General features: G+C 37.2%; 1 protein-coding gene across 2 annotated transcripts in view; it reads left to right on the forward strand.

The window, feature by feature from the left end:
• The first annotated feature begins 427 nt into the window (after positions 1 to 427).
• The window catches only part of Dync2h1 (dynein cytoplasmic 2 heavy chain 1), a 154,181-nt gene continuing 128,697 nt past the window's right edge, over positions 428 to 25,911 (forward strand). For both annotated transcript variants that reach the window (XM_048343745.1, XM_048343746.1), the window contains exons 1-21: positions 428 to 747; positions 3,537 to 3,707; positions 4,109 to 4,244; positions 5,459 to 5,577; positions 6,914 to 7,058; positions 8,030 to 8,262; positions 9,818 to 9,952; positions 10,056 to 10,169; positions 10,263 to 10,374; positions 10,654 to 10,778; positions 12,645 to 12,820; positions 15,061 to 15,256; positions 16,274 to 16,369; positions 19,585 to 19,737; positions 20,259 to 20,357; positions 21,254 to 21,393; positions 21,507 to 21,735; positions 22,907 to 23,034; positions 24,008 to 24,123; positions 24,658 to 24,785; positions 25,282 to 25,431. In XM_048343745.1, the coding sequence (XP_048199702.1) occupies positions 553 to 747; positions 3,537 to 3,707; positions 4,109 to 4,244; positions 5,459 to 5,577; positions 6,914 to 7,058; positions 8,030 to 8,262; positions 9,818 to 9,952; positions 10,056 to 10,169; positions 10,263 to 10,374; positions 10,654 to 10,778; positions 12,645 to 12,820; positions 15,061 to 15,256; positions 16,274 to 16,369; positions 19,585 to 19,737; positions 20,259 to 20,357; positions 21,254 to 21,393; positions 21,507 to 21,735; positions 22,907 to 23,034; positions 24,008 to 24,123; positions 24,658 to 24,785; positions 25,282 to 25,431 (3,096 nt within the window). In that variant the 5' untranslated portion in view covers positions 428 to 552. The remainder of the gene's footprint in view (positions 748 to 3,536; positions 3,708 to 4,108; positions 4,245 to 5,458; positions 5,578 to 6,913; positions 7,059 to 8,029; positions 8,263 to 9,817; positions 9,953 to 10,055; positions 10,170 to 10,262; positions 10,375 to 10,653; positions 10,779 to 12,644; positions 12,821 to 15,060; positions 15,257 to 16,273; positions 16,370 to 19,584; positions 19,738 to 20,258; positions 20,358 to 21,253; positions 21,394 to 21,506; positions 21,736 to 22,906; positions 23,035 to 24,007; positions 24,124 to 24,657; positions 24,786 to 25,281; positions 25,432 to 25,911) is intronic.

Here is a 25,911-nt window from a genome sequence, read left to right on the forward strand (position 1 = left end):
AGTGTGAGGAACAGCTCTTTCGTATGCCCGTGCCCGCGCTACCGGCCTGGTTGGTAGCATGACCGCATTTTACAGATGTGGAAGGGATGCTGACAAAGGTGTGTCAGGCCCAGGATGCAGGTCTGTCGGGTCCAGGCTGCTGGCTGGTGAGCTTGAAGGCTACACCTTGGTCCCCTGGCCACGCGTTATCAAGAATCAGAAGGAAGGATAACGACACGATTCTTCGGTCCATACACCCCGGCTTCAATGTCCTGCAATCCAGGATGATGTTCCTTAAGGATCTGCCTGCAAGCCTGAGAGGGCTCTGCGTGCGTCCGTGCGCGCGCGCGCCCCGTGCATGCGTGTGCGTGCGCGCGCGTGAGCCGTTAAAGTCCGCTGCGCGCCGCCGGAGGCGCCGGTCACCATAGCGACCGCCTCTGCCACCGCGAAGCTTCGCGGTCCCGCAGGCCTCCCGGAGTTTGAGGTCTACGGGTCCCCGCGTCCAGCTCCGGACCGGTGTCTGGATCCTTCCCGTCTCCCCGCTCTCCGGATCTCCTCTCCATCTCCAGAACCATGGCGGGCGGGGGCCGGGACGTTCGGAAGCTCTTCGTCTTCACCACGACCCAGAATTACTTCGGGCTGTTGTCGGAGCTCTGCGAGCAGCCGCTGGTGTACCACGGTGTGGAGATCAACAACTTCTTGGACGACGGGAACCAGATGCTACTCAAGGTGCAGCGGTCCGACGCTGGACTCTCCTTCTCCAACGCGGTAGGTGGCCTGACCTAGTCCCCAGGCCTAACCGCGGGGCTGAGCGGTTCCCCCGCGCGCCCGCCTGGCTCCGGCCCTCGGGAGCCCCCGGCAGCTTGCAGCGCGCGCGCAAGCGCGCCTGCGCCCGCCCGCCTGCCTGCCTCCCTGCCTCTGGCCCTCCGGAGCCCCCCCGCGCGCTGCTCTTCCGGCCCTTGGGAGCCCCGGGAGCTCCCCGCGCGCCTGCCCGGAGGCTCCGGGCCACCGGGAGCCAGCTCATCCCGCCCGCATTGGCCTTTTGGCTTGGGGATGGAAGCATCTTTTCCCCGTCTTACTTTCCTCGTGTTGCCCAGGCTAGCCCCCAACTTCTGGGTCCAAGGAAGCAGCAGCTGGGACTTGTGAATACTTGGAACTATGGGGGCGTGTCCCCCTCTACTAAGTTTTTAACGACTGCAGATAGGTTCTACGAAGAAAACGTTTACCTTAGTTGAATTTTTCTGTTCCCCCTCGTCTATTCGCACTTGAGGAGAATTCTGGTGTGTCTTTTGTGCTATGCACTAGTTTTAATACTGCCTGAGGGAAAGTTTGGCCAAGGACTTTCAATCTTTTAATGAAGTTCGTATTCATTTCACACGGAACCAACTGTGATGTATTTGTTACTCTGTCATCTCAGCCAACAGGATTGCTTGCAAAATAAATGCATTTGTAACCAGGTGTTGTGACTGTAAAACTCAAAGCAGAAGACCTTGACAGGCTCACTCAGTAGATGAGCCCTGACAGATTGTAGACCGCTGTAACCACTAGCTTGGTGTTGGCATTCATCTGAAAGTCTAGCAATGTCAGGCAGTCAGTAGTCAGTGCACTTTCCAGTTGTGATTGAACCAATCATTACAGTATGTCAGGCTTTGCCAGGACTTACAACTAGAGCTTGGCCATGGTGCTGTGAAAGCTGCTGGGTAGCAAGCTATACAACAAGCCACATAAGTGAATGTGTATGGCTGTGTCGTGATAAGATATATGAACACTGATATTTTGAATTTTATATGACCTTCACATGCCATGAAATAAGTGTCAGTTCCTTTCCACTAGCTAAGAGGTATCATCCTTAGGATGAAAGCAAAGTGGCATTGTTATGGGGTTTGAGGGAGGGGATTCCCCGTCCCTTTAAGAGTCCACCACTCAGACAGTCTCAGGCAAAAGGATGGATTTATGGGGGAAGCAAAAAGCGAACTGACCGGCCAGGGACGCAGCACAGACCCCAGAGCTGAACTGCAGACAAGCGGGATGACCGGCCAGGGACACAGTGCAGACTTGGGCGCTGACACTATGACAGTGAAAAGCGGACTGATAGGCCAGGGACACAGTGCAGACTTGGGAGCTGCCACCGTGACCACAAGCAGTCCTCAAATTGGGGTTTATAAAGTAAAAGCATAGCACAGATGTAGGGGCTTGACGCAGGGGGTAGAGCAAGCAACAAGCAAGTGTGGCACAGATGTAGGAGGTTGATGCAGGGGGTAGAAGCAGAATTTTGGAGTCAGGTTGACCTAATCTACTGCCCCCAATATTTCCTACCATGTTTCAAGTCAAGATGGAGTAAACTCTTCAACAGCATCAATCTTGCTCACCTTTAAAGGAGTCTTCATCTACAGAATGTTGTATATAGCATTGTAAGTGTCTAGACTTTCCTTCCTGGACAGAGAAGAGAGAATAACTCTGAAAATGTGCACATATTGTAAAAACGTCTTTAGAAGGACAATATTCTTTTTGGCTAATAACTATTTACTATGAGCTGATTTTGTGTGTGTGTGTGTGGGGGGTATTAAGGGGCATTTGGGGGCTTGAACTCAGGTCCTGGGTGCTGTTCCTGAGCTTTTTCTCTCAAAGCCAGTACTCTACCACTTTGAGCTACAGTGCCATGTCCAGTTTTCTGGACATAAGAGTCTCACAGACTTTCCTGCCTGGACTGGATTTGAACCATGATCTTTAGATCTGAGCCTCCTGAATAGCTCAGATTTCAGGCATGAGCCACTGGCCCCTGGCATTTTAAGATTACGTAAATGAATTTCAATTGAGTTCACCTGGTTCCAGTTTTATCTTTTGGTTTTTTGATTTGAGTTTTTGAGATAGGGTTTTGATATGCAGTCCAAGCTGGACTTGAACTTCCTATGCTTTCCTATCTCATGTTCCCCGGTACTAGATATTAAAGGCTTTGGAATACCACTCTTGGCTTTGTTCTATTTTTAAATAATTTATTGTGACAATTGAATTTAAAAAGTTTAATGTCAAGCATGTAAAACTTGTTTAAGGCAAAGATAATTTTAGGAGAAAGACGAATTCATGTTGGCAGTTTTGAGTACATATATATACATATGTACATATGTAATTTAAAAATAACCTTCTTTTAAAAATCACCTTCTAAAATATTCTCAGGCACTAGAAATAACATCTTTGTCCCAGACTTTCTGGGGTAGTAGACAAGTACACGTCTCATCACTGTGTATGTGTATCATTCAGCTTTGATTTGTAATGTGAATGAATCTGGCTGGAGTGGAATAGTTAGCAGTATATGTCAACAGTGCATACTGTTTTATTGTCATAAATCACTTATAAAAAAGCTCTATGATTTAATCACATGTAGGTAGAAATGCATTAAGCCTAGGTATTCTTAAGCAGAGAGAGATTGGTTTTTAATATATTTACTTTTAAAGTAACATGTTTCCAGCCAGTATTACAGTGATACAACATTTGAGAGCATGATTTACTTCAAACAATAAATTTTATGATGAAATCACATTTTTTTTTTACCAATTTAGATTGATTTTGGTGACACAAAAGATAAAGTGCTGGTGTTTTTCAAGCTTCGACCTGAAGTAATTACAGATGAAAATCTGCACAATAACATTCTTGTTTCTTCTATGCTGGAATCTCCTATTAATTCCCTTTACCAAGCAGTACGACAGGTGTTTGTGCCAATGTTGTTAAAGGTGAGTAAAGGTTTATCTACTTGCTTGCACAGGTGTTATATAAATACATAAATATTTACTATTTAATTTACTGTTGGTGTCAATTTTTTGTGGTACTTGGGATATCAAACCTAGGGCCAACATTTCTTTTCTCCAGATTTAATTGTAAAGTAAACTTTGATAACAAACATAGGAATTGGAAAAAGGTGTGAAAGATAATTGACATCAACTCTTACAATGTCCATTAGTAAATGATCTTGATAAAGTTTTCACTGTTTGGAACTCTTCACCCATCGTAGAAGTGGAGATATTAGGAGGCTTTTGGTGAAATGGGTTTGTGAATGTTGGTCTTTAGACACTGTGTTAGGCAGCCAGTTTCTGGTCATCATCTGATCAGCAGTCATTCTTGTCCTCTTGCATAGGATCAGGAGTGGAGCAGAAACTTTGATCCAAAACTTCAGAATCTTTTGAGTGAACTGGAAGCTGGATTGGGTGTAGTTCTACGAAGATCAGACACTAACTTGTCAAAGTTGAAACTTAAGGAAGATGATATAAGAGGTATGTAGCATGTGCAGTGTTTTATATTTATAAACTGCTTACCAAATTAGTTTTATAATAAGTATCAGTATCATAATCAAAAGAAGTACAAAGTGATTATTTCATTAGTACATTCACAAATGAATATAGTTCACAATTTCTTCTCGTTCTTTTGAAACCTCTATCAGCATAAAACTTTTAAATGAATAGATTTATATGTATTTGGAGAAGAGAAAGATATTTTTAACCATAATTATGGAACTAGGGAATCATAACTTGCATTAATTATATCTTAGAAAGTCACTGTGAACACTGAATTGGTAAACACTGAGTGGCTGCTTCCAGGGGAAATTTACTTTGACCCGCTGGTCACATTTGGCCAGTTGATGAGCACATGACCTTGTTGTTGGTTTTGTATTTAAATACACTTTCATATATATACATATACACACATATATCATATATATACACACCTGATATATGTATGTGTGTGTATATATATATTTGGTCAGTTAACAGTTTTTTAGGGTTAACAGCAACACCCATGTGCCTGATTGAAGTTTATGTGACAAAATTTCTCTGTAAAAGTGGGAGAACCTTCTTGTGTTTAGGAATACGAGGTCACATTTAGCACTGTGCTTGGGGGTCATCATAGCAGTGAGATCAGCAAAATGCTTAAAACAGTGAACAAAGAGCAGAACATGAATAGTATTTGCATTAGAAAGCTCACAGAGAACAAACACAAATGTTTACCAGAGTAAATTGGAGTCACACTGAGCAACAAACTCAAGGGCTGTGAGGTGAGGTCTAAGTTTGGGGCTACCAGTGTTCTAGTGAATTTCAGTTAAGAACTTACTGTTGATAGAGGTTTTTTTTTTTTTTTTTTTTTTGCCAGTCCTGGGCCTTGGACTCAGGGCCTGAGCACTGTCCCTGGCTTCTTCCCGCTCAAGGCTAGCACTCTGCCACTTGAGCCATAGCGCCGCTTCTGGCCATTTTCTGTATATGTGGTGCTGGGGAATCGAACCTAGGGCCTCGTGTATCCGAGGCAGGCACTCTTGCCACTAGGCTATATCCCCAGCCCTGTTGATAGAGGTTTTAAGATTCATGTTTAGTACATCTTCAAGAATATGGAATATACATGAATGTAGACAAAACCAAAATTAGCAAATGAACCACATAATTTTCTGGCTTTTTATTTTCCATTGGTTGATTGCTTTTTCTCTTCACTTTTACAGGCATTCTTACTCCAAGCGATGAATTCCAGTTCTGGATAGAACAAGCTCATCGTGGGAGTAAACACATTAGTAAAGAAAGGGCCACATATTTTAAAGAATTATTTGAGACAATTGCAAGGGTATGTGATTGATTTGTGGTTATATATAGCGTGTTTCTTGTGAATGTATTTTAGGGTTCAGTTTTCACTGCATTTTTCTATTTTAAAATCAACTTGATAATTATGAGCAAAATGTGTACTTCATATACAGTAATGTTTAATTAAGACATGTATTTAAAATGAGTAGATCTTGTGAATATAAAACATTAAAGTTAAATTCTGACGTTTAGAAAAATATTTTTTCTTGGGTCACAAATACGCTTTTTTGTTTTTTAGTGAAAAACAAACCTGATATCCCATGAGATTTATCTATGTAGATGTAATATGTTTTTCTGCATGAAAGCTCACTTTACTCAAAATAACATTTCTGAAATAATATGAAATATGAAATCTTAGTTTTATGCCTATATGATTGATTGTTCCTTATGTGCATAGAGGTTAATAAGGGATACTTTAAGTATGCTTGTAAAAAATATTTTTTGAATACATAGCAATTTTCTACTTGTTTCCACTATTTCACCATTATCATTTTAATGATATGTTTGAAGTGAATGGAAACATTTTTGCAGGACTACTGGCATAACTCAATTGGTAGAATACTAGCCAGAAAGAGTTCCAGGAAGAAAAATCAGTGAGAATGTAAGGCCCTGAGTTTGAGCCCCCCCCATACTGGCACAAAATAAATAAAATGTTTTTGATAATAGCAACAGTGGTAAGATATGGCATAATAAGTTTTGTGCTCTGATTATATTACTGTTAACCACAATATCGTGCAACACAGTGCAGGACTGACTGAAGACAGGTAAACTACAATGCCTACTATGTTTGTGCACTTAAGGCCCTCAAAACTGGGGAGAAAAAAAGCTACATCCAAATTAAGGAAAATTTTACCTAAATGCATAAATAAATGAGCTTTTCACAATGATTACTTTCTGGCTTTATTGAAATTTATGGTTTGGGAGGATTTTTACTTAACAAAACAGGTAGTAGGAAAAAAATGACTAACTGTAGAATTATAGAAGTTAAGTTTTAGAGACTATGTTTTTTCCTATGCTGGTTCTGGGGTGTGAACTTGGCCTGGGCACTTTGCCTGAGCCTTTTTGCTTGAGGCTAGGGCTCTACCACTTGAGCTATAGCTCCACTTCTGTTTTTTTGTTTTGGGTGCTTAATTGGAGGTAAGAGTCTTTACAGGCTTTCCTGTCTGGGCTGGCTTTGAACCAGGATACTCAGATTTCAGCCTCTTGAGTAACTAGAATTATAGGCATGAGCCTCTAGAGTCTGGCTAGTTTGGAGACATTTTGGTGAAGTTGCATGAAGTATGGCTATAATGACGACAGAGCATGCATTCTGATTTCAGGAGTTTTACAGCTTGGATAGCCTGTCTTTACTGGAAGCTGTTGACTTAGTGGAGACTACTCGTGACGTTGTGGATGACGTGTGGAGACAGACAGAGCATGACCATTACCCTGAGCCACGGATGCTGCATCTCCTGGATATCATAGGTATGAGGAAAGAAATTCACTTTTGGAACTCTGCAAGTCTCACTTGTCATGTTTCCTTTTACTTCTAGACATTCTTAAGATCCTCCCAATGTAATTTAATGATTGCTATTTACAGTAATTCTTTGCGAAAATGAAGAATTAATTACATAGATGCTTGTATATAGTTGATTCATTTACATGACATATGTCAACTTCTTTGAGCCAAACTCAGTTTATATAGGTTTTTAATATTTATGCATTAATGTATAGGTTATTTTCAAACTGAAAAATGATGTAAATTATATGGGCTTATCTGTATGTGTGGGGGCAGGGTAGTAGGGTAAGTCTTAGTTATTTTTCAGATTTGTTTTCATGTTTTTGCATGGAGTGGGCTTGACTGCAATCTTCTTAACTGTTATGATTTGCTCTGTAGCTGAGATCACAGATGTGGGTTCTCATGCTAGGCTGGTTAGTTCATCTTGAGTCTTGATAACTTTTTGCCCGTTTGATCCTCAAACCTTTATCCTCCTGATCACCACTACCCATGTGGGTAGGATTATAGATGTGAGTCATCTATAGGGGCCTGGCCCCTATTACTGTTACATTTTTGACCTGGAAAATACCATTTTTATTTTCCTAAGCAATATCAAGTAAGTACATAAAGGTATATATACAGTGATATTTATTGCAGCACTATAACATGAATAAAAATAAGCAATTGAAAATTATTTACGTAATGCTATTCCAATTAAGTAACCTTTGCATCCCTGATAACATATGTATTTCTACACTATATTAAGGATGAAAATATGCAATCGATGTATATGTACTTTTAACAAGACATATTATCGACAGTGGTGGTCTAAGAGTAATGTGCTATTTCATAAATCCTTAGTTTGCTAGTTTGTATATTTTAATCTTGTCATTATATATTTTATAATTCTGCATAAAATCTTTATTTTCATTTCAATCTTTCCTTTATGTTTGATTAGGTGGTTCATTTGGAAGATTTGTTCAGAAAAAGCTGGGAACTTTGAACCTGTGGGAGGATCCTTATTATGTTGTGAAAGAAAATCTGAAAGCTGGCATTTCAATTTGTGAACAGTGGGTAGTAGTCTGTAATCATCTGACAGGGCAAGTGTGGCAGCGCTATGTTCCTCATCCATGGAAAAGTGACAAATACTACCCTGAAACACTGGACAAACTTGGCAGACGTCTTGAAGAGGTATCAATTGGATTATATGTCTCTTTGTCTTTTTTAAGTGGAAGTAGTCTTCAATTATTTGTGAATATGTGGTTCTTCTTTGGAACTGGGGCTTGAATTCAGGACCTCATGATCTCACTTAGGTTTTGTTTTTTCTTTTTTTGCTTAAGGCTGGTGTTCTACTATTGCTCCACTTCTGAGTTTTTGGTGGTTAATTGGAGATAAGAGTCTCACTGACTTTCTTGCCTGGCCTGGCTTTGTACCTTGATCCTTAAGATCTCAGTCTCTTTGTGTAGCTAGGATTACAGGTGTGAGTTATCAGCATCTGAATAAAACTGTGAGGATGTGTCAACTTTTCCTCAATGATTTTAGCAGCTGTTGATAATCTGGGAGGGTTGTAAAATAATGCTTTTTTCTAATTTTGTCATTGTTCCTACATTTTTGTAGTGATGATTTAGGAAAAGGTAGCAAAACTTTGCTCATCCATTGTTCATTTCCTGAAATACAGTTTGCATAGGAATGGCAGAATACACAACTTCTTTGTACTTACTTTTTTTTTTTTTTTTTGGCCAGTCCTGGGCCTTGGACTCAGGATCTGAGCACCATCCCTGGCTTCTTCCTACTCAAGGCTAGCAACTCTGCCACCTGAGCCACAGCGCCCCTTCTGGCCGTTTTCCATATATGTGGTGCTGGGGAATGGAACCAAGAGCTTCATGTGTAGGAGGCAAGCACTCTTGCCTCTAGGCCATATTCCCAGCCCCTGTACTTACATTTTTTTGAGCAATGAATAATGCCATAGTTCAGTGGGAGCAATGCAATGTTTTTTAGTATTATCACTATGAATTTATGGTTTATCATGTTTTATGTGTTTCAGAACATTGTCCTTATTCCATAGTTGGACAGTGAGTGTCCTTGGTAGTTGCCTCTGTTATTTTGACAAGTGAGCCTCCCCCCTCTACAAATTGTATAGTTCATCTCACCATTCATTTTCTGTATTATTCTTGGAATCATCTGTATTTCCAAGGATCTTGATTCTTTTTTGGTGGAAAATGACAGTAGCATTGTAGTTGGAGAAGTATTACTTAGAACTACTTCGAGGCCTTTTACCTAGACAGAATTGGTAGTATTCTTCAATAAACAAGTTTATACAGATATTTCTAACTCAAAAGGAGGATTATAGTGTTTTCACTTAATATTTTTGAGTACTATTTGATAATAGAAATTTTCCGTTCAAAATACAATTATATTTATTTTTAGCTGTTTTTAAATTGCAAATAATAGTTAATGCAGAATATTGAAAAGCAGAAGTCATTACTATATTTAGGGAAGTCGCTAAGCTTTTACTTAAGTGAATTTTAAACATACTTAAAACTGAGTCTTTTATATTTTCTATAGGTTTGAGCACCCTGATTAATGTTAGTGTGATGAGACAATTATTCTTTTGAGATCACCTTAATTCTCAAGGTTATGCTTCAGTGTGATTAGTGAACCTATTAAACATTCATTATAGATTTTAGACATTTATATGGATATTTAATTTAGATAACTTTAATTATTTTAATATTTTATGTTTTAGGTCTTGGCTGTTAGAACAATTCATGAGAAGCTTCTTTATTTTTTGCCTACCAGTGAAGAGAAAGTTATGTGCCTCTCTCGAGTATTTGAACCTTTTACTGGTCTGAATCCTGTGCAATATAATCCATATACTGAGGTGAAGAATATATATGTTTATGTCTTTATAATTCCTCTGTGTTGTTCTTTTTAAAGATAGATTTTAAAATATTAAAGTCTAATAATATTGTTAATTTGTTTAGCCTTTATGGAAAGCTGCAGTATCTCAATATGAAAAAATCATTGCCCCTGCAGAACAAAAAATAGCAGGAAAATTAAAAATTTATATTTCAGAAATTCAAGACAGTCCACAGCAGGTAAAGTATCGAAATATTTTACTATTAGATTTTTATTCCTCACATGCTGACATAGTCTATCATGATGACATATTTTATTTTATTTTATGTTAGCTTCTTCAAGCATTTTTAAAATACAAAGAGTTGGTGAAGCGTCCAACTATAAGCAAAGAGTTAATGTTAGAAAGAGAAACTTTACTGGCAAGACTTGTGGACTCAGTTAGAGGTAAGTTCATTGGTGATTCTAGTGTTTGCTTGAGAAAGTATTTTATAGGTTTTTCAAAAAATGTTGTATATCCTTTAGTGTTAATATATATTCTGACATTGTTATGCTGGCAATTGTTATAGAATGACTGGTTATTTTCTTTTTCTTTCTGACTTGGTACACAGTCTTGAGGCCAATTTTCTTCTAGGCACAACTTTACATATAGCTCCTGTGAAATGGGAGGTATTCAGGAATTTTTGCTGCCTCTATGTAATCATTTATTTGATGTAAATTGCATAGATTTTCGAGTAGACTTTGAGACACGGTGTCGCGGAATCCCTGGGGATGCATCTGGACCACTTTCTGGCAGAAATCTTTCAGAAGTTGTGAATAATATTGTTTGGGTTCGTCAGTTGGAGTTGAAGGTATTTGATTTAACCTAAATCAAAGAATACTAATCGCTCAAAAATACAGCAAATTAAGACATGAATAGTAGACTCTGTAGTGAAAATATTCTGCTTTCCTTGGCATCTCTATCTAATTTCATATGAAATGTAGAAACCTGAGAAATACAGTATAATGATTCTGATTATTCCTTAGACAAAATTGTCAACTCATTTATCATTGTAGTTATACTTGCTCAAAGCAAATGCATTTAAACATTGTTTAAAGAAATAAGCATTCTTTGTACTGCATTAAAAATGTAATTGCAGGGCTGGGGATATGGCCTAGTGGCAAGAGCGCTTGCATCGTATACATGAGGCCCTGGGTTCGATTCCCCAGCACCACATATACAGAAAATGGCCAGAAGTGGCACTGTGGCTCAAGTGGCAGAGTACTAGCCTTGAGCAAGAAGAAGCCAGGGACAGTGCTCAGGCCCTGAGTCCAAGCCCCAGGACTGGCCAAAAAAAAAAAAAAAAAATGTAATTGCAAAATCTTGGGTAGTTGCAATCAATCTCTAAGTATGTTTATATAACTAAATCATCTTAGGATGATAGGAAATTCAAAATTATAGTGATATTATTTGAGGAAGTGACAGATTTTTTGGGTTGAAATGACTTATTTAGGATCTGGACACTGTTGGTGCACACCTATAATCTTAGCTGCTTAGGATACTGAAAATGTGAGGATCATGGTTCAAGGCCAGACTGGGCAGAAAAGTTCATGGGTGCAATGGCATGAATCTGTTGTCCAGGCTGAAAATGGGAGGTTTGTAGTTCCAGGCGAATCTCAGCTGACACGTCTGAGACCCTGTCCCTGTGAAGGGAAACTGGATATGGATTTACACTTGGGATTCCAGCAAGAGAAGCCTAAAGTAGGTCCAAGAAAGTGTTCATGAAGAAGTGGGACATTATCTCAAAAACTACTGGCAAAAACTGTGCTGGATGCACAGCCCAAGTTGTAGAGTAGCACACTAGCAACTGTTAGATGCCAAGTAAAAAACCTTAATATAGCTGGGAGCCGGTGGCTCATGCCTGTAATCCTAGATAGTCAGGAGGCTGAGATCTGAAGATTGCAGTTCAAAGTCAGCCTATATATGATAGTCTGTGAGACTTATTTCCAATTAACTACCAGAAAACCAGAAGTGGTGCTATAGCTCAATATGGTTGGGTGCTAGCCTTGAGCAAAAGACTCAGGTCAGGGACAGAGCCCAGGCCCTGAGTTCAAGCCCACCACTGACAGAAACAAAAACTTAATATTATTAAAGTTACTTAAGACTTATATGGCTTTACTATTATTACTATGTCTGTTGTCCTTCATATTTGACTTATGCAATAAATACTATTCTGTGATTAAAGGCAAGAGAATATTATAAAATCTAGCATTTTTATACTTTGCACTCAAGTTTGTCAGTTGGCTTTCCAGAGTACTATAGTGTTCCTTGTATAGTTTTGGAAGAACAGTACTTTATTTTTCTCTCTTGACATTGATTTGCCTCATTGTTTGCTGTATTAACCAGGGCATTAACTCAGGGAATTATTACTGTGGTACTTGTTTAGGAGTACTGTTGAAGTTTTGGAGTTTTCTCTGAATATCAGTGAGCCCAAGTATTTTCAGACCTATCATTGTTTTATTTTTACCCTTAAAATTGTGCCTTGTCTTCTTGTGAGTTGCTGTTCTGAGGTAGTATAGGTCATGAATAAAGTAAGGACTGATGTCATGTTGTCTGAAAAACTTTGTTTCATTATTTAAAGATGAGGGGAAAATAATTTTTGAGTGATAGGTTAGAAGAGGGTGCTAATTTTGTTTGAATTCCAGTAATGCACATCATTGTAATTTGACTTTAACAGGTAGATGATACTATGAAGATTGCCGAGGCTCTTTTATCTGACCTGTCAGGATTTCGATCTTTCCATCGAAGTGCTGAAGATCTCTTAGACCAGTTTAAACTATATGAACAAGAACAATTTGATGATTGGTCCAGGGATATTCAGTCAGGTTTATCTGACTCCAGATCTGGTTTGTGGTGAGTATGGGTAAACTAAGTTGTGAAACAAAACCATCAGTCCAAATGGCAAAATAGAACTGATGTTTCTATTTTCTCCAAACTTAATGTTCCTCCTTCACCTATTTATTTGGTCCTAATTTGTATGTAGTTAAGTTTGGACATTTCAATGTTGTGGTTAGATTGACCATGGACTTGCAGATTCTCATTTGAGAATTTTGTTTTCCTTCTCAGGTTTTCTCAATTTAGCATTTACATATTTTCCCTATATTTATATTACTAAGATGCTTATTTTTTACATCAATACTGTACATACACATTATGGTAATTTTAAACTTCTTGAGACATGGACTAATTTTTTCATGGTGCCCAAAGTAATAAGCCTTAGGTTACTATTTGCTGAGCCTTATTAAATAGATTAGGTAAGGTTATTCAAACATGTTATGTTTTCTAGACAAAACAAGTTTGGGTTTTTTTTTGTATCTTGGGTCAACTTTCTCCAGCATATTGTCTGTAATTTTTAGAACTTTTATTTATTTTTTATTTTAAGCTTGGGCCTTGAAACGTACAGTTTACCACTGAGCTATACTGCCACAACTTGTTTTTTTTTCTTCCAGCTTCTCATTTTTCTAAAACACAAGGTCTTCCTCTGTTGATAGATTGGCCTTTAATTCTTGATTCTCTTACCTCAGTTTCTGAGTAGTTGGGACTACATGTGTATATGCCAGCATGCCCAACTATGTCCTTTAAAAAGAAACTTTTAAATATGAAGTTCTATATGTGAAGTTCTGTTTTTATTCCACATACTGATGTAAAGAATGATTAGGCTAAAAGTAATGTTTCTTGTGCTAAAATTCTGGCTCTAGAAGAATCGAAGAACCAAAAGTTCTGGGGCATAATGGTTAGATCTATGCCATTTAACTATTTTCCTTCCAACTCTGAGCCTAAAATAGTAGAGATGCTCTAGACCAAAAAAATTAAAAGTGTTCTATCCAACATATTTTGGAACACTTGCATACTTCAGTACTTTTGTTGTTGGTGATCAGCTCTGTGTGGTAGCTTACCAGGGCACTGTAATCTGTTTTAGAGGGGATTGCTAAACTTGCTTCAATCTAGTGTGCACATCAAACCATGTCCTGAGTTATTAGTGTGGTTTTGAACACAGTTTTGACAGTGCCTGTAAATGCAGACTGATTTTGAAGGTAATCCTGAATAAAAGTAAAAAGACTCACCACTACAGTTTCATGGCAGGCTTAGTGTACAGACAGAAAAGCTTGGATATTTTTTCTTTTTTTTCTGTGCTGGTCCTGGGGCTTGAACTCAACCTGGGCACTATCCCTGATCTTTTTGTGCTCAAGGCTAGAGCTTTGCCACTTGTGCCCCACAGCTCCACTTCAAGCTTTTTGGTGGTTAATGGGAGATAAAAGTCTTAGCGACTTCCTGCCTGGGATTGGCTCTGAACTGTGATCCTTAGATCTCACCCTCCTGAATAGCAAAGATTAAAGATTTGAGCCGCAGGTACTGGCCTGACTTTTTAAAGCCACTTCAAGTATACATTTTGTGTTGTTTTGTTGTGTGCTATTGAAGTAGGTCGGGTGTATACCTTCTTTGCTTTTCAGTGGGCTAGCTTTGAAGACCTAAAAGATTTCTTAATTAGAAAAACATAATACCTTAAGCCTAATTAAGACCGACATTTTTGTAATACACCTAGTTGGAATACTCTAAAGTAGAGCAACCGTAGAAGAATGAAACATTAGGGTATTTCTCTACTGCTATACTTTAGATTGTTTTAGAGAAGATTGTATGGCCTTTCCTAGGCAGGGTAAGCACTATGTCACTGAGTTATATTTCCAGTCTCATTTCTATTTAATAAAATAATTTATCCTTTAATAAAAGTATAAAAAACTCAAGTAGACTGAAAAATTCTTGTATATTGTTAGGAAATGAATCAAAACCTTTTCTTTTTGGTGGATATATCAATTTTGAGACTTAGCTGACAGTTAAGAGATTGATTTTGTTTTTAAAACTACTTGGTTGAAATATTGATGTGACATGTGACACTGTGATTTGGGTATTGCAGTTTCTTTCTAAAATCTGGGCTATGAGGAATCTGGGCTATTTGTGAAAAAGGGCCATAATTTAAAGGTCATAATTAATTTTTTGTTTTAATACTAATATTTATATAAAAAGTATTATGTTTTTCACCAGTCAAAAGAGTGAGAATGTGAAACTTAAAGATTTGTATTTTTTTTTTTTGGTAGCATTGAGGCTAACAGTCGAATAATGGAATTGGATCCTACTGATGGGGCATTAAAAGTACACTATTCTGATCGGTTAGTGATCCTTCTACGAGAAGTTCGTCAGCTCTCTGCCCTTGGCTTTGTTATTCCTGCAAAAATCCAGCAAGTGGCAAACATTGCACAGAAGTTCTGCAAGCAAGCAATTATTCTTAAACAAGTATGTCATCATATAATATGACTCTTCTGAATCCATTACTTCAAATAAAATGTGCTAAGGGCTTCCTTTTGATATTTTTAGGCTAATAAAGTTAAATATCATTAGCTTGTGAACTTATGGTTTGCTAAAATTGGCTTTGCAACCAGTACAGAGGCTTGTTACTGCTTTTCATTCTAAAATGACTTACAAAAGTAGAATATTGTTTTATTTTTTATGTTTATTGCAAAGGTTTTAAAGGACCTTCTGCGTAATAAGTTCCTTGTCTGCCTAACAAGGGGATATTCACAGAGAATTCTGGGTTATTGGATTAGTCTTCATTTCTTGTCATTTTTCAGTCTAATTTGGAGTAGTGAATTTTCATGCATGTTAGTAAAAAGAAGAGGACTCCATCATTCTGGCTTGCTTTCAGTAGATTGTTAGAGCCTATGACTGGAAGCAGAGAGACTGGTTAGAGACTGTTTTATCCTGTTGCTAAGAGATGAAGGTTTATATGAGTTAGAGCTGGATCAAGGGAACTAGTCAAGTAATAGGATTAGAGGCACATTTTCAAAGTATAGGTAATAGGCTTTTGTTGATGTAGGATGTGAGAGAAGACTTAAAAGACAACTCAAATAAGTTTTGTTTGGAGAAATTCTGTGCTTTGTCCTGAAAAAGGAAGGACTTCTTGAGAGGTATAGAAGTTAAGAATTTAGATTTATTTGCTTATGTTAGTACTCAACATGCTTTGCTTACTTCCTTTTCTGTGTCTTTGGACGTATTGATTCCAGGAACTAGGTTCTGTCATCTTTGTTCAGTGAACCTCAATACATCACTTAGAAAATTGTAGTAACTCAATGTATATGTTGACTATATGTATTGAATTATTAATCTTGAATTAGAGAAGAAGAATATTTCTGTTTGATCTTAGGATAGAGAAAAGTTACTATTCCCATTCAAATAATAGCAGTGAAGAAAACGAAAACTTACAGATGAAATCTGTTCTTATCAGTTGTTGCTAATTGGACTTCTGCTTTATAGGTGGCACATTTTTATAACTCTATTGATCAACAAATGATCCAGAGTCAGAGGCCAATGATGTTACAATCTGCCCTAGCATTTGAACAGATAATTAAGGTAAGTGACTTTATACTTTACTATTAGACTTTACATGTGAAGTGATTGCTTTAGTTTCTCAGTATACCATTCGGCTTAGCATAGCCATTGGTGTAAACTTTTGCTCCTCAATGCTTTCATTCGCTGTTAGTAACAGATTTCCAACTGTGCATTTAAACAGTTATTTCACATATTTTGGTATATATTTTGATCAGCTGTAGTACTGTAGATAATATACAATGTATATGCTATTTATTTTCCACTGAAGTTGGAGGGCCTTGTATAGGGTTTATTAGCACTTTTATATTGTGATTTAAGACTTAATTTCTTTTTATTTGCATTTATATAAAATCTGTATGTAAAGTTAGGAAAACTCATTTTTATTGTAAAGGTCCTGTACAGAGGGGTTATAGTTATGTAAATCAGGTAATGAGTACATTTCTTTTTGGACAGTGTGATCTCCTCCATGGTTTCCTCCCAGTTTTTTTCCCTCCCAACCCTTTCCCCTCCAGAAAACTCAGTAATATGTTACTCTGTGACTACTGACTTTCTGAAATTCATAGTTTTAGTTTTTGTAGATATAAATTGGTTGAAAAATACATAAAGAGGGGCTGGGAATGTGACCTAGTGGTAGAGGGCTTGCCTAGCATGCATGAAGCCCTGGGTTCAATTCGATTCCTCAGCACCACATATACAGAAAAAGCCAGAAGTGGCGCTGTGACTCAAGTGGTAGAGTGCTAGCCTTGAGCAAAAAGAAGCCAGGGACAGTGCTCAGGCCCTGAGTTCAAGCCCCAGAACTGGCAAAAAAAAAAATTACATAAGGAGGAGTAAGCTCTGTTCTTTTACTTAAATGAATGTGGGTTACAATTCTTTTCAGGATCCTTAGGACCCTTCCACATTCAAAGAGTCACTAGGATTTTTTTGTGTGATTTACTATAGAGTTGTGTTCTCAGTGCTTGGAAGGCAGCAGCAATTAATTACAATGAATGAGTATAATGCAAAATTAATACAGGGAGAAGCACATGGATTGAATCACAAAAAATTCAGTGTAAGCTTCCTGGAATAGAATCACACAGGGCATTGAATTTCCTTACCAGCAGTTAAAGTATAAGTGAAATGTGGTCTTGCTAGATAAGGTCATTAGAGATTCACCACTCAGGTTTATATTGGGGGCTGTCACTTTGTCATTTTCTGCTTCACATGTTCCCAAATCCCAGGATTCTAGAAAGAAAGAGTGCTCAGCATAAACCATGTTACTTAGATACAGTAAGCCATTCTTAGAGTTAAGCAGGTGCTCACCTTTCAGAAATCCAACTTCCCAGGTGTCAGCTAAGGGTTGATTTCTTTTTTAAAGCAGGTGTTTCATTTCAAATAATAGACCAACCATGTTAACTTTTCTGTAAGTTCTCAGGTTTAAAATACACTAGAGGGCTGGGGATATAGCCTAGTGGCAAGAGTGCCTGCCTCGGATACACGAGGCCCTAGGTTCGATTCCCCAGCACCACATATACAGAAAACGGCCAGAAGTGGCGCTGTGGCTCAAGTGGCAGAGTGCTAGCCTTGAGTGGGAAGAAGCCAGGGACAGTTCTCAGGCCCTGAGTCCAAGGCCCAGGACTGGCCAAGAAAAAAAAAAAATACACTAGAAGCTATATGATTCATACTGTAGATGCTTTAATAAAGATGTTTTAGTAAGTTTGTTTTCTGTGTTTAATGAATTTATTATGGAAAGTTGAAAAAGTAGAAGTCAATAAAAAGAAATGTCTTTATATTGCCAACCTATAGCAGTTTTTGAAGTCCAATATAGTGGAGTATTATATATATATGTATAATTATATGTATATACACATGTATATATGCATGCATTCACATATGTATATACTTCTAAACTTTTTTCTGTGTATTAAAAATATGTATATGTATACACATTATTTTACTTTTCACCAAAGGTATAGATTTGTTTTGAATTTTAAGCCTTTTAACTTCCCTAATAAATGTATTCCAAATTAATATATTCAAAATAACCTCTGTGGTTGCTGAAGATGTGGCTCAGTTGGTTAAACGTTTGCCTAGAGAACTTGAGGCCTGGTATTGAAACTTAAGAACTAACAAGAACACCAAAGCAAGCCCAAACAAAATAACATGTTGATATTTGTAAGGGGAAACTAATGTATGTTGTGAAGTCTTGTGAGAATAAAATATTTTATAATGTATATATACCATCTTGTAACCATGAGGTATCAGCTTGTGCTGCTTCATTGCCTTCCATTAGAGTTTAGGCCTGGCATCTTGAAGGACCTGATTGATACTAGGAAAGGTGGAGCATGGGATTGATTGGCATTTTGTGTTGCTCTGAGGTAGAGGTGGAAGCTCACCTCCTTGTTGAGCCCCACCAACAGTACCTTAGTGGAACAATTGGACTAATACCTGCTTCTGTAAGTAGTGAAAGTGGTGGAAGATCAGCACAATACTTGGTCCCACTAAAACAGTTGAGAGACAAAATTTTTTCCATTGGTGTTTGACTACCACAGGGCAGGTTTTGTTAAAAAAAAAATTCTTCTGTTAGACTACTGTTTCCTAATCCATTGACTGGGGGAAACAGGTGAGTCCTGGAGTATTTTTGGTTTGTGTCTGTTAGTGTTTCTGTATTGAAGCATCTCTAGGGGATGTAGGAGCTGCTGAGGAAACAATTTCTGAGCTCTCTGCCCTTTCTATTCTACCTTCTTGTCTTCCTATGCTTGTTTGTTACGTTATATGTAGGTTTTTTTTTTTTTTTTAGTTATTAAAAAAAGCTGCTTTCTTCCACAGAGAACCTGGAAGAAATGGAGCTACTCAGTCTTGACCAGACTCTTTTTTTTTTTCCTTTACAAAATTGAAAACTGTTACATGCTTTTTTTTTTTTCACTTATTGGGTTGAACTCAGTGCCTGGACACTGTCCCTGAGCTCTTTTGCTCAAGGCTAGCACTCTACCACTTTGACACAGCCCCACTCCTGGTTTTTGACTGGTTAATTGGAGATAAGAGTCTCATGGGTACTTTATGTCCAGGTTGTCTTGGAACCATGATCCTCAGATCTCAGCCTCCTGAGTAACTAGGATTACAGGAGTGAGCCACCAGCATCTGGCTTAGAGGTTTTCTTTATTGCAGGTCAGTGTTGATGATAATTGGACTTATGATATAGTATTAAATCTTTTGGAAAAAAGACATCTAAATAGCAAATATCTTTTATTGTATCACAGAATTCAAAAGCAGGAGGTGGAGGAAAGTCACAAATTACTTGGGATAATCCTAAAGAATTAGAAGGCTACATCCAAAAACTTCAGAATGCTGCAGAAAGACTTGCCACTGAGAATAGAAAACTGAGAAAATGGCATACCACATTTTGTGAAAAGGTATAAATAGTATTTTATAGAAGGTTATTAGTATGTAATTTTTAAAAACTTTCCTATTTGGAAATAATTTGAGTCTTAAAGTTGCAAAAATTGTAAATACTGTTCACTACATTTTCCTCTGATATTAACCATTTGTATACCTATGGTCTAGTCTCCAAGTAGGAAATACGCTGCTTTTGAATTTTACAAATTTTCCTCCTAAACCCTTTTTCTATTTTTCAGGTATAATTCAGTTTCTTTATGTTAAGTTACGGAGTCTTTGTAGTCCTCTTCTTGTTAGTAATTATTTCATGAACCCTGGTTAGTTATTTAGAGGACTGTTAACTTGAGTTTATGTGATGTTTTCTCCTTGTAATTTGTGAGGGATACTTCAGAAGTGATGTTTTGCCCTTTTCAGGGCTTTAGTGAATTGTTGATGTGCTATACAGGCTAAGTGGCCCTCGGTCACTTGATTAAGGGTGCCTGAATAGGTACTTACTTTCTAGCAGGTTTTGACATTACTGTACTTTAACTTTTGGAAGGTGGTTGTTCTTATGAATATTGATCTGCTTCGGCAGCAGCAACGCTGGAAAGATGGATTACAAGAATTAAGAACTGGCCTAGCCAGTGTAGAAGCACAGGTAAGAGTCTGTTTCACTTCGTGTCTATATTTTGAAGTCCAGTCTTTACAGAGGATATGAATTGATAGCACATTCATAAAGCCTTATTGGTTAGTTCTAAAAAACCTTATGTAAATGACATGAAATCACAATGAATTTACAGTAATAATATAAAAGTTTGTATGTCTTATTTATTTATTTATGTGGCCAATCCTGGGCCTTGGACTCAGGGCCCGAGCACTGTCCCTGGCTTCTTTTTGCTCAAGGCTAGCACTCTGCCACTCGAGCCATAGCGCCATTTCTGGCCGTTTTCTATATATGGGGAATTGAACCCAGGGCTTCATATATACCAGGCAAGCAGTCTTGCCACTAGGCCATATTCTCAGCCCACCTAGGCCATATACCCAGCCCAAAAGTTTGTATGTCTTACGGAGTCTTGAATCCTTCAGCAACTGTGTGTAGTTTTTCTAACTTGGTGCTTAAATGTCTGTTGTTTGTTAATTCTCTTTTAGGTGATTGCAAAGTTAAGGCAGAAGTACAATGATTGCAATAAGTCTCATGTCATAATTATTTCCTTTTCTTTTGAGTAGTATGTCAGTCTTGTTAATATTTTGATATAAGGAGATAGATATAGAGGTGGCAGCACAGGGCTTGTTACCTCGTAGATAATAATATGATCTTGTTTGAATATGGGTTAGCCATTTTACATATTTTCAGCTCAAATAGTAGATAGCTAACCTTGAGAAAAAAATCTCAGGGATAGCACCCAGGCCCTGAGTTCAGGCCCAAAGACTTTCACAGAAAAATAAAATGAAGGGCTGCATGTTTTTAGGTGTTTAAAATGATCTTCTTGCTTGTATAGTATATTTCATGTGATAATAATTGCTACACTAAATGATGTGAATGTCACATATTAGGGATTCCAAGCGAGTGACATGCATGCATGGAAACAGCACTGGAATCACCAGCTGTACAAGGCCCTGGAACATCAGTATCAAATGGGCCTGGAAGCACTTAATGAGAACCTACCAGAAATAAATATAGACCTAACTTACAAGTAAGATGTTTTTAAACCCCAATTTAACTTCCAAGTTATAATTTTCTAACACTTTATATTGTTAAAATGCATATACAATTGTACATAAAATTAAATCTATGCTTTATTTTCAGACAGGGACGGTTACAATTTAGGCCCCCCTTTGAAGAAATTCGGGCTAAATATTACAGGGAGATGAAGAGATTCATCGGCATTCCAAATCAGTTTAAGGGAGTGGGGGAGGCAGGAGAGGAGTCCATTTTTTCTATCATGATAGACAGGAATGCAAGTGGATTTCTGACAATTTACAGCAAAGCAGAAGACTTGTTTAGGAGATTGTCAGCTGTTTTACATCAACATAAGGTATTTAACATGTCATTTTCCCTTGTTTGATCTTAAATTTTCATTCGATTGAATTAACAGTAAGTGTACAGATTAATAGTTTTGTGTGGTATAAAATTAACTGCAAAACTAGAAGGCCAAAATTAAGAGATTCTTAAACAATTTGGATTTAGGCTGATAATGAAATTTTTTTTAGAAAAGACCTAAAAATTTTTGTTCTTTATTTTGTGAAGCCAAATAAACTATTTTTTAAAAACTTAGAATGTGACATGACTCTTGTGTCATTTTAATTCTCCTGGATAAAATATATTTTGAGGTGAAATGCTGAAATGTTAATGAAATCAGGACTAATGTAAAGATAGCTACATCAATACTAGGTGCTGCTGTCTCACATCTTTAATCTTAGCTACTTAGGAGGCTGAAATTAAAGAATCTCAGTTTGAAGCCAGTCCACGTAGAAAAGTTGGAGAGACTCCATCTCCAGTCACTAGCAATAACCTGGGCTGGAGTTCTGGCTCACGTGGTAGGAGATTAGCTGTGGGCAAGCAAGCCACATCAACAACTGATGTGTGTTCTGTGAAATCTGTCATTGGGAAGTTTAGTCCTTGGGAGAATGCCATAGGATGTGCTTACACAAACCTACATGTGAGGTCTATTGCCCTACTGGGTTGCATGGCATATCCACATTAATGTGTGTGGGCTTTCATCTGTTACTACATCATTAGATACATCTTGTCAAGCAACATCATATAACTTTAATCCCACTGCTCATTTGTATTGGTCCTGTGTGCTAAGACTGAACACTGCTTCAGTTCTTTAACTGGCTTTGCAGTGCTTATGAATTTTAGATTTATACAGTACTGGGTAAATCTGAATACTACAAGATTTATAACTTACAGTGAGTTGTCTTTGCAGAGTGAGTCTATGTTTTTTCTTTTATATGTGTCTAATGTGGAAAGAAAATCTAAATTAACACTTACTAACTTTTAAAAGAACTTGTATTTACTGTATTTGCATGTTAAATCTTTTTTCTATTCTTTTGGTTTTGGCAATCATGAGTACATTTACTTAAATTCATATTTACTTGGAATACCTAACATTTTCTCCATTTGTTCGTCTAAATAGCTGGATTCTAATCTTCTAAATCTTAAGTTATTCTACTGCTTTAACATACTTTTCATTCTTTAAATAGGAATGGATTGTAATTGGGCAAGTTGATATGGAAGCTTTGGCAGAAAAACATCTTTTTACTGTTCATGATTGGGAGAAGAATTTTAAGGCACTGAAAATAAAAGGGAAAGAAGTAGAACGACTTCCAAGGTATTGGAGATTAATGTAGCATTTAGGACCATACTCATTTTTCTTGGGAACAGTGGAATCAGATCAGTTTCTTCCCTCTTGTGATCTCAGTTGTGACATTTGAAGTACCATCTGGATAGGACATTTCAGAGAATGAAAGAACTTTTCTTTCTAGAGGCTCTATTGGCCGAAGTCTAGTTAGGTAGAATATACTAAGGGAGGAGGCTTCTCTTCACATCCAGTATGAGGAGGAACTATGTGTCTGCACAGCCTAACTATGGTCAGGAGCTTTATGTTATCCACATAGCAGTGCTCTGCTTTAAGAATGCCCTGGGGGGGCATACAACAGACTGAGGCATCTAGATATTGAGGAGAAGGGTATTTTATAATCTATCATTTTATAAATCTCTCCCCCTTGCTATTTAAAATTATCAACACTGCAACTCTCCTAGCTGTAAGTTTCATGAAAAGGCTTGTATAATAGTGCGTATATTATCTATGGAAGATAACCTCACCTTTGTTATTTGTTCAGTGGATATTGGAAGAACATTTCTAACATGAACACCTTGTGCTGTAGCACACAAAGACAAAGAAGAGGGAACCTGAGATGAAGTTGTTCACTCTCTAGTAGAGCCATATAGCCAGTGTATCTAAGGATGAAGTCAGTCCACAGAAGGGTCATCTCTGTGGTTGGGTAGCTTTTACCAACTGCATGACCTTGGTGGTCACTTAAATTGTGACTCTCAATTTTTCTCTGCTTTACAGTACTTACAACAATATTATTGGTAATGCTTATGGCTAAATGAATAACCTGCATATGAATTACTGGTACTGGTTAGATTTTCAATAAATGTTAAGTTTTTAGTTGGTATTAACACCAGATGAATAGTTTGTGTTCCACTGACAGATGTATTCTATAAAATATAATTGTTTTAATGAGATGTCTCTTACTATGTCTCTTTCTTACATGGATGTGTCCATTGGCATTTTTCAGCACTGTCAAGGTGGACTGCTTAAATATTAATTGCAGCCCTGTGAAGACTGTGATAGATGATCTCATCCAGAAGCTGTTTGATATGCTTGTTCTCTCGTTGAAGAAGTCCATCCAGAGTAAAGACACTTTAATTTTAATTTCTATTCCATTTTGTATGTAGTGACATTGCTTTGAGGGTCATAAAGTATGACTAAAAATTAAAATTGAACTAGAAAATGCTATTAAATAAAATTCTCTCAAAGTGAAATTTTGAGAAAGAAAAGTCCTATTTATCCTTAATAACAAGTATAAAAAGTGAAGACAGTTTCATTATTTGGAGTCTGAACTAGCATCAGATTGTTGTTGCATATGGTATTGGGAAGTTTATGTGATTATGGCATAATGTGTTTTTCAAAAGACTGAAGAAGTTTCTAACTTTTTTGTAAAGTTTAGTAAGACTGGAGACATTTTATTTTCAAAGATTTAAAGTACAGTGTGAAACCACTAAACTTAACATGGGAAGAAATCCGTTTTAATGTACTTCTTGAAATTTTGTTGCATGAAAACATGATAATGTAGGATTTAATGTGTTAATCCTTCTTGATTTAGAAATTTTGTGATTGAATTTTTTGGTAATAATAATATGTCTTATTTTTCCTATTACCTACCAGCTCATATACATGAAATTGATACGTTTGTTACTGAGGCAATGGAAAGCTTAACGGTTACACCCCAGTCTGTGGAAGAAATAGGCAATGCAAATTTACAGTATAGCAAGCTACAAGGTCGGAAGCCAGAGGTGAGGACTACAGGGAAGGGTTGTTATTGTTGTATTTCTGTGGGTGTTTAGGTATTTTTGTGTGATTATGTAGAAATACATGTTCTCCAGTAGAGAGGTCCAGGTGATCTGGTGATCTGGCATTTATTCCCTGGACTTGATGCTGTGTTGGTATAATAGAAGAGTAACTGTAAGGCTTCTTTTTAGAAGTGTTTGTAGTTTATTTCATGTGTGATGTAACATATTAGAATTCTAAGTTTAGGATGAAATTAAAACTGAAATATGAATACCCACACAATGAAAGAGTTCATAATTGAAAATAAGTTATTTTAATGTAAAATGTATTTTAAAAAAGCAAATCATGAAACAAAATGAATGAGGGATAGAGGGTTGGCTCAAGTGTTTGTATGCTTGACTTCAAAGCACGAAATTCTGACTTCAAAGCCAAGTACCACAGAAAGATACCTTGAAAGAATTGATAACGTATTCTGTTACATGCACTTTTTTTAACCTTTAGATTTTGCCCTTATTTCAAGAAGCTGAAGATAAAAACAGACTTTTACGAACTGTGGCAGGAGGAGGTTTAGAAACAATTAGTAATCTGAAAGCCAAGTGGGATAAATTTGAGTTAATGATGGAAAGCCATCAACTTATGATCAAAGATCAGGTAAGAAAAGTTTAGGTATTTTATTAAAATGGGAAATTTATTCTTACATATTTTTTGCTTGCATTTATTTCATATAGCCTAGGATTATGAAAATTGTAGGTTGCTATTGAAAACCTCCTTGATACATTTATAGTGTTTTTATACTTTATATAAATAGTGATTATTTCACATGGTTTGTTTTCAGTTCTTGCCATACTTATAATCTATTTCTAATTTTATTAATGAACCGATTGTTAATACCTTAGTTGATTTTTAAAATTGATTTTCTTAATTTCTCAAGTTAGATTGCAAATTAAAATGATACTTGTACTCTATAAATTTATCTGGAATCCAAGTTTTTCTGATTTAATTTCTTACCATCAGTAGGCTACTGTCCCAGATATTTTTCTACTTCATTCACTTGCTACCTAATAGGAAAAGAGGGAAAGGGACACAGTCATTTAGAGGTATAACCTGTAGGTTACACACATCTTATTTGCC

The sequence above is a fragment of the Perognathus longimembris genome, chromosome 3, assembly GCF_023159225.1.
Source record: "Perognathus longimembris pacificus isolate PPM17 chromosome 3, ASM2315922v1, whole genome shotgun sequence".
NCBI lineage: Eukaryota > Metazoa > Chordata > Mammalia > Rodentia > Heteromyidae > Perognathus > Perognathus longimembris.